This window comes from Periplaneta americana, chromosome 6 (genome assembly GCF_040183065.1).
Source record: "Periplaneta americana isolate PAMFEO1 chromosome 6, P.americana_PAMFEO1_priV1, whole genome shotgun sequence".
NCBI lineage: Eukaryota > Metazoa > Arthropoda > Insecta > Blattodea > Blattidae > Periplaneta > Periplaneta americana.
Window position 1 is genome coordinate 177525218 of NC_091122.1, and position 9405 is coordinate 177534622.

A 9405-nucleotide genomic window follows, 5' to 3' on the forward strand; every position below is an offset into this window, starting at 1 on the left:
CAAGTGCATCACGATGCTGGGTGGGACTCGAACCAGCGCGTTCTCAATAACACGATTCCTAGGCTGCCTTAGACCACGACGCGACGGCGCGGGATCTTTAGAAACTTACTTCTAACAAATAAATATTAACTTTGATATTAGCAGTGGCAAAGAAAGCGAGAAATCTGTGTTGCATCCTTGAATAATGTTTGAAGTAATTATACACAAGGCCCAGTTACTCTTGAGCTCTGTTTTGTGATGAAGTAGGAACTATTCGCACATTCTCTCCGCTTCCGTGGCGTTGGGATGCCCGAGGGGCATATAAATAAGTGGAAGGATGCCACGCATTGTATTCTAATACTCACGATGACCTCGGCCATTATAGCAACGGCTTGGCTTTTCCTCCAGTTCTCACTTAACGCGGATTCGCAGAATCACACAAACAAGTACGAGTTTCTGGATCTGGATGCCATCTTGTCCAATCCTCGAACCCTCAACAGCTATGTGCAATGTGTCTTGGAAAAGGGGCACTGTAGTCCAGCAGGCCGTGATCTCAAGGGTGAGTACAACAATATGATTTTACATGCATTCCATGGCATGTGGTAATATAAATAAAATTCTTTACATGATATTATGTTGCTTTATTAAAACATATTTTGTGCTTTCCTGTATCGTAACTTTTGCTTAGTAAAAATATTACCTATTATTTGAATTCCAATCTGTATTAATAAAATATAAAAAAGTGACAGGCGATTTCAGGAAATCCCTATGTTTCCGTGTAACTTGTAGGGCCTATGTAGGAATTGGGGCATTGGAATTATGATAAAAAATACATTTTTCTGAAAAATGTGTGTCAAAAGAATAAAGTAAAATAAGCTATGAATAACTGCTAATCCTCCAATAATAATAATAATAATAATAATAATAATAATAATAATAATAATAATAATAATAATAATAATAATTTATTTATTTATTTATTTATTTATTTATTTATTTATTTATGTGCTGAACAACAGCCATTGGGCAATAAAAGTCCAGTATAGTGATACAATAAATTAACACAATAGTAAAATGAAAGGAGAATAAATATGGGAAATGCCTGTTATTATTCGATTGACAAGCTTTTGTCATCTAGTCTGCTGTCAAAAAAACTGAAAGTTAGGATTTATAAAACAGTTATATTACCGGTTGTTCTATATGGTTGTGAAACTTGAACTCTCACTTTGAGAGAGGAACAGAGATTAAGGGTGTTTGAGAGTAAGGTTCTTAGGAAAATATTTGGGGCTGAGAGGGATGAAGTTACAGGAGAATGGAGAAAGTTACACAACGCAGAACTGCACGCATTTTATTCTTCACCTGACATAATTAGGAACATAAAATCCAGATGTTTGAGATGGGCAGGACATGTAGCACGTATGGGCGAATCCAGAAATGCATATAGAATGTTAGTTGGGAGGCCGGAGGAAAAAAGACCTTTGGGGAGGCCGAGACGTAAGTGGGAAGATAATATTAAAATGGATTTGAGGGAGGTGGGATATGATGGTAGAGACTGGATTAATCTTGCTCAGGATAGGGACCAATGGCGGGCTTATGTGTGGACGGCAATGAACCTCCGGGTTCCTTAAAAGCCAGTAAGTAAGTAAGTAAGTAAGTAAGTAAGTAAGTAAGTAAGTAAGTAAGTAAGTAAGTATTAATAAAATATAAAAAAGAGACAGGCGATTTCAGCAAATCCCTATGTTTGCGTGTAACTTGTAGGGCCTATATAGGAATTAGCGCACTGGAATTATGATAAAAAATATCAATTTTTCTGAAAAATGTGTGTCAAAAGAACGAAATGAAATAAGCTATGAATAACAGCCAATCCTCCAATAATAATAATAATAATAATAATAATAATAATAATAATAATAATAATAATAATAATAATAATAATAATAATAATTTATTTCTTTCTTTCTTATATATATATATATATATATATATATATATATATATAATGTGCTGGACAACAGCCATTGGGCAATAAAAGTCCAGTACATGATACAATAAATTAACACAATAGTAAAATGAACAACAATGATACAAATTAACAATACAACTGTGAAAATAACAAGTGGAGAACATGCATTGCGTCGACCTGGTTGGCGAGTTGGTATAGCTCTGACCTTCTATGCCCAAGTGCTTAAATGCGACAGGCTCATGTCAGTAGATTTACTGGCATATAAAAGAACTCCAGCGGGACAAAATTCCGGCACATCCGGCGACGCTGATATAAGCTCTGCAGTTGCGAGCGTCGTTAAATAAAACATTAGATTTTAAATTTTAAAACATGCATTGCAATGTTTAAATTACAACAAACAATACAATTAAATTTCAGGAAAGAGTTAAAAATTACAGAAAATATTACCGGTTTGTGTGGAAAAATTTTGCAAATAATATAAGCGCAATTTACATTGCCATGATCTAATAATAATAATAATAATAATAATAATAATAATAATAATAATAATAATAATAATAATAATAATAATAATAATAATAATAATAATAATAATATTTTACTGCTTTATTTATCTCTAAACACTGCCATGCCGTCCACACCTGTGGAGTAACAGTCAGCGCGTCTGGCTGCAAAACCAGGTGGCCCGGGTTCGAATCCCGGTCGGGACAAGTTACCTGGTTGAGATTTTTTCCGGGGTTTTCCTCAACCCAATACGAGCAAATGCTGGGTAACTTTCGGTGCTGGACCCCGGACTCATTTCACCGGCATTATCACCTTCATTTCATTCAGACCTAAATAACCTAGATGTTGATACAGCGCTTAAAATAACCGAATTAAAAAAAACTCCCATGACTGCTAACAGTACAGTGGGCGGGGAAATCCGCTTAACCAAAGCTTATTATATTAATTCGCGTACATATTTATGCGACTTCTAATAAATACTGTATATTTTTAGGAACTTTAAATTAAAATTTCGTAACGAAATAAAATAAATTCTTTTGAGAAACATTAAATTCGAATAAGTTCTTGCGTAGGCTATACAAAAAATTTCCCGTTATTTCTCGAGTATAAACTTACGGCATTTTGATCCAAATGGGTTTGAAACAATTTTTTTTTTTTTTGCTTTTATAAGCTGAACAACCGTATTTCACGAATCCGTAGATTGCGAAAACTAGGTAGGTATATCTCTAGAAATTAGGTGTCGTTTAGAATTCAGCAAAGAAGAAGAAATGACACGGAATTTAGAGTAGGCCTACAAAGTATAAGTACTACCGGTAATAATGATAATATTAAATAGGCCTACAGGTGCACGAAAATTGAATTTTAATCTTAATAATAATAATAATAATAATAATAATAATAATAATAATAATGATTTATTTTAGCTGGCAGAGTTAAGGCCGTAAGGCCTTCTCTTCCACTCAACCAGCAAAAAGTGTATATACATATGCATGAACTTGCAAAGAATCCAACAATTTGATTGAGATGAGAGTTACATGTATACAAAAGTTATTTACAAATTAAACAACAAAATACTATGAACTATTAATTAAACACTGAAATAAACTGTGTAGCAGAATTAAACTAAAATACATAGAATGTTAATATATTTCAAATAATATTAGATAATAGAAAGAGATTATTACGAGACAATTAAAATACAGCACAATCGTATAAGAATAAAATATATTAATATGAGACTATAAGTAACTTTTATTCTAAGATAAAAAGCATAATCTATTGTAGATTTTTTCAAACTCTCTTAGGTTATATTAATATTTAAAGTTAACCAATTAAAAAAATTAATCATCCTTCTTAATTGATTTTGAGATTGAAATAGTAATAATAATAATAATAATAATAATAATAATAATAATAATAATAATAATAATAATAATAATAATAATAGCAATGATAAATTTTAAATACAATTTTTAGGTACGTAACTTCGGAATAAACTGATAAAAGTGGAGATAAGATTGAGGTTATGATTACATAGATATAACTTTAGAAGAAATAAGCAAATAATCTGAAACAAAATGCATAATCTATGAATTCTTGGAAATTGACATTTTCTAAATCCATTTCAGTCCTTTATCGTAGTAAACAATTGTATTAGGTATTAATTGTTAATTAGGCAAATTCATAGCTCTTAATGACGTATAAGTACAGTCTAGTATATACAGTCACGAAGTTCAATATTCTACGTAGTAAATATGCATCCATAGATAGTTGCTAACCACTAGGATCGCTAATATCGCCTCATTACAGACAATGCAAAATAGTATCGGCACATTCTATTGTTTATGCTCGACCATGCCGAAATGTAGTAATTATACACCTGGTAGTAGCCCTTTAATGCACCTCATTAAAGTACACCTATTCATTATAGTTCAGTTGTTCAGCCAATGAGAAATCACCATTGTAGCATTATAAAAGCGCAAGTATCGATTATTTTCGGATATGTAATCGAAAGACAACTAGCAAAACGTCACGGAGGCTGGAAATCCAATACTGTCGCAGAAGGTTATGTTTTGTTACTATAATAATTAGCGTTAATTGTAAATAATATTGAAATAAATTCAATGTGTCATCTCGTTTTTCAATTCTAAGATTAATGTTCATGTTATTCTCTAGATTATATCAAGGTCAATGACATTCGTTCCTCGGAAGAAATCAATACTTTCGCGTCTGCGTACATCTCACAATTTAGAAGGTCAGTTCCGCTCCTCACTTCGATAACCATAACATGAATACTTATGAATAATTTCAAGTTAGCATAAAAAGTGGTATGAAACTTGCCTATAATGGTAATTAAGACTCTCGTATGAAAATTATGAAACTCGCTTGCGCTCGTTTCATAAACAAACATACTCGCGTCTTAATTACTACCATTATAAGCTCTTTGCATAATGTACTATTCTAGCACCCTCACAACTCAAGCTTCGTGACTGTATATACTAGATTGTGGTATAAGGTTGGTCTTCACGTATCTTGAATCTTACTAACTTTTGGCTAAGTTATGACTAAAGTGTAAGTTAAGTAGTGGCTCTGAAAATAAATTCTGCGTTTTATATCTACTAAAGTCGGTCGGAAGTAAGTGAAAGTGAAGTTGAAGTGACTTTCATGAATAAGGCCCTAAGATTACAATCTGTTTAACGTATCGGGTTTTTCTGTCCCGAGTATAGTTTTGGAATTTAATGAAAAGATATAATCTTTTTTCTGAAGTTTTAAAAGGTGTTCCTTATTTTTGGTTTACAAGACCAATATTTTTATTAAATTATTGAAACTAATGAAAATTATCTTTTTTTCTGTTATATATATTTTTTTGTGGAATTTGAGATTTTTCTTCTAATCGTAAACATCTACTTGTTACTTGACTTAATTTCTTTTGGTTTAATTCTTTTGAGATTATACATTTGTGTATTAATAATTATAGCAAGAGAATAATTTTTTCGTTATAATTATTATAGAAATTTTGTTTATTTGTTGTAATTATTTTGAATATTATACTTTATTGTACTACTTAATAGATGAAATTAATACACCTACAGTTACATTAAAAACTATTGGACATCAATGATATTGAAGTTATGAACCTGTGCTCTTTTAATATACAATGATGAATTTCTTTACATTACAGAGAATATTCCCATCGCACTGAAGACAGCTTGTACCGAATGTAACGAGGCACAAAAGAAATTCATTCGGAAAGCATCTATTTACATCATGGCATACAGGCCAGAAGACTGGACCGCCATCGTAGAGAAATACAATCCGACGGGAGAATATAGTGAAGCCTTCTACAAGTTCCTACAAGAGGATTGAATTTATAGTGTAATAATAATAATAATAATAATAATAATAATAATAATAATAATAATAATAATAATAGTAATAGTAATAGTAATAATAATAATAATAATAATAATAATAAAACTTTATTTAAAAATTGACAATCGAATAATCGATATGTTGTACTTTCTTCCATCTATTAATACAAAATATAGAAATTATTGCAACGTATATTATACAGATTTGTTAATAGTAATAATTTTAAACGACTTCAATAAATGTTACAGTGGAACAAAAATAATTTTGTGTAGTCTATTTTCTTCCCCATCCTGCATCTGTCGATAACATTAAGAAGACTTGAAGAGATTTATTTTCTGTCCGAAAAAGATTATTAAGTTAGGTTAGGCTTCCATAGAATTTTATTATTATTATTATTATTATTATTATTATTATTATTATTATTATTATTATTATTATTTAAATATACAAAATACAGAATATAATTACAACAATAGAAATAGAAATAAAATAATACAATCATTACAAAAAAAAAAAAAAAAAAAAAAAAAAAGAAAGAAAGAAAGAAGATGCAGTAATATTAACAAAATTGAATTTCTTTCATATGCTATTTGTGTTTACTTATTTATCATTTATTATTAGATTTGGTTTTGGTTTTCACAACCTACTTTTAGTTTGTTTACTAGATTTTTTGGATCCATCGATTCTTGCTTAAGATTAGGTACGGTTTTCTCGAAATTATTGAACCCGAAACTGGAGCCTCAGTATGGGATTTGGATAATCATAATGAACTAAAAATATTAGTATCTTGAATCTTTATTTTTTCCTCTTTCATGACAGATAATGTGTGAAATTATACCAAATCCTGGTAAAATTAAAATGTTTTCATATTTTTCAATCTGTTTTTGTGATTTTTGGGTCTACTGATTTTTATTTAGGTCACGTTTGGTTTTTCAGGCTATTTTTAATTACCGGTACTGTAGTTTACGTAATTTTTGATCCACGAATTTTTTCTTTAGATTATTGTTTTGTTGTTTAGTCAACTACTGGAAGACAGGTCTGAACCTCGTATCACCAATAAGGCATCATTCATGATGTAACTAAGCGAGGAGATAAGAGGTAGGGTGGCCAGTTCCTTTCCCCCTCTATTGTACACATTTACATGTTATTTAGATTATGTTTGTTTTTTTTAACAATTTTAACCTACATTATATGATTTTCGGGTCACACTAATTTTTGTTTTAAATTAGGTTGGCTTTCTCATACTATTTTTTACGCGATTTTTACGCCCACTTATTTTTTATTTAGCTTAGATTCGTTTTCTCAAGTTACTTTTAGTTACCGTGATTTTTAGGTTACCCATTTCTTGCTTTTGATTAGATCTGGTTTTCTCAGATTTCTTTTAGATGCCTTGTGTGATATTTGGGTCCACCGATTCTTTAGGTTAGGTTTGTTTTTCAGGTTATTTTTAGTTAATTTACGTGACATCTGGATCACCGACTTTTGCTTTAATTTAGCTTTTGATTCTCAGGCAACTTTTAGTTCGTTTGCGTGATTTTGTGATCCGTGGATTTTTCTTTAGGTTAGATTTGGTTTTCACAAGCTACTTTCAGTTAAAGTTAATTTTCGGTCCACAGAAACGAAGCTGTATTGGAAAGAGTGAATGAAGAAAGAATAATGCTGAAACTGATCAGGAAGAGAAAAATAAATTGGCTGGGTCACTGGCGTAGAAGAAACTGCTTACAGAAGGACGTGCTGAAAGGAATGGTGAACGGAAGAAAAGTTCGGGACAAAAGATATCAGATGATAGAACTTTAAGATATTCTATGGATCGTATGCAGAGAATAAGGGGACATATTACACTAAACAAACTTAACATGTATACAAATAATTATTGTTCTTTCTCTGACACATATTTTCAAGTGAGATATAATGCCTGCTAATAGGTATAGTAGGCCTACATAATCAGCCAGAATCTCAATCAGAGGTGAAATTTATATTGTAGCATTAAAATTGATTTTACAGGTCACTTAAACCCTATTTCTTGAAGAGTCCATGAACTATTAAGGGGAGAGGATGGTATTTTTTTTAAATTTTTTCCTATTTGGTGTAAATTATTAATTTTTTGTATGTAGAGAGCTCATAACTGTGGCAACTCAACAAAATAAACATATTTTGAAAAAAAAAAAAAAAATTATTTGGGGGCCCAAACTGAAAAAAAAATATACCCTATGCAGGATTGTACTAAAACCGATATATCTAAACCGTTTTTAAAGATAGATTCAAACAGTTTTTGCAATGTATTTGCAAAAGTATGTTCTACAGACTGTCTGTAACAGAATTATGATATTAGTCCCTACGTTTGTAAAATAAACAATTAAAATTTAGTAACAATTTTCTGATTTCTTTTCTTGCAAACAAACGGACGTATTTTTAAAATGAAATCGATTAACAAAATTCTGTTACAGAGAAAAGTTTCTTAATAGTCTAAAGAATGTGTGTTCTAAATTTCATGCATGTATCTTTAATAGTTCAGAAATTATATCCATTTTGTCTGGCAATGTGGCAAAAAAAATGAAGTTACTGGAAACCGATAAAAGCGGGCGTGTGATTTAAAAATCCATAACGCAGGAAGTTTAAAAATGACGTCTCAACATTCGATAAGGGCACAAATACCCACAAAATGTTATGCAATGCATTCCACACATATCAAAGGATATTTTAAAGAAAAACAAATTTTTTGAAAATGTAATTTACCGGAAACAACAATAAAAGTGGGCGAGTGATTTAAAAATCCATAACGCAGGAAGTTTAAAAATGGCGATCCACACATATCACAGAGTATTTTAAGGATTTTTTTTTTAATTTAGTCATTTTTCATCAAAAATAACATCCTCTCCCCTTAAGGAAAAAAATAGTTTCTACACTGAGCTAGTTTCCGTAATGGCTGGTATACAAAACATTAATTTAATGTGAACAATGTTTGACTTTACAAAATAAATCCAATTTAATGTTATTTTTTGTGCTATTAATATGATGTTCCCAAACATGTTCATTAATTATTAGTACGGTTGTATATAGATAGCTTGGCCGGTCATAACATTCTGCGCAGTAAACCGGGCAAGTCCATTTGATACTGATAGAAAAAAGGGGTGTATGGATTAGACGGGTTATAGTTGTGTAGCTCCTGTACAGCTGACTTCTTTTTCTTGTGCAAGTGCGTAGTTTACTATTTCAAAAACATTAGTACCCAGTAAGGGAAGTGGGAAAAAATCAGAGGCGGTATGCTAGCCCAAGATTTTCCTCTGTTATACCTCGATTTAAAAAAAAAATATTCCCAGTAACAAATATAAATAACACTCGGGAGGAAATTAAACGCAGAATAAATATGGAAAATGCCTCTTATTATTCGGTTGAGAAGCTCTTATCATCCAGTCTGCTGTCCAAAAATCTGAAAGTTAGAATTTATAAAACAGTTATTTTACCGGTTCTTCTGTATGATTGTGAAACTTGGACTCTCATTCTGAGAGAGGAACATAGGTTAAGGGTGTTTGAGAATAAGGTTCTTAGGAAAATATTTGGGGCTAAGAGGGATGAAGTTACAGGAG

At 31.0% G+C, this 9405-nt stretch overlaps 1 protein-coding gene across 1 annotated transcript; it reads left to right on the forward strand.

Annotated features, from left to right (window-relative positions):
* The first annotated feature begins 206 nt into the window (after nt 1-206).
* Nucleotides 207-7866, forward strand: LOC138702077 (ejaculatory bulb-specific protein 3-like). Its single transcript, XM_069829618.1, has 3 exons — nt 207-538; nt 5628-5821; nt 7435-7866. Exons 1-2 carry the CDS (start codon nt 286-288, stop codon nt 5810-5812), a joined length of 438 nt encoding a protein of 145 aa, XP_069685719.1. The 5' UTR covers nt 207-285; the 3' UTR covers nt 5813-5821; nt 7435-7866.
* The last annotated feature ends 1539 nt before the right edge of the window (nt 7867-9405 follow it).

Bases quoted from the DNA above. Each gene is read 5' to 3' on its own strand.
- LOC138702077 (XM_069829618.1), top strand. From the start codon at position 286: ATGCCCGAGGGGCATATAAATAAGTGGAAGGATGCCACGCATTGTATT. The intron at 539-5,627 runs GTGAGTACAACA...TTTACATTACAG, and splicing joins AGCAGGCCGTGATCTCAAGG to AGAATATTCCCATCGCACTG.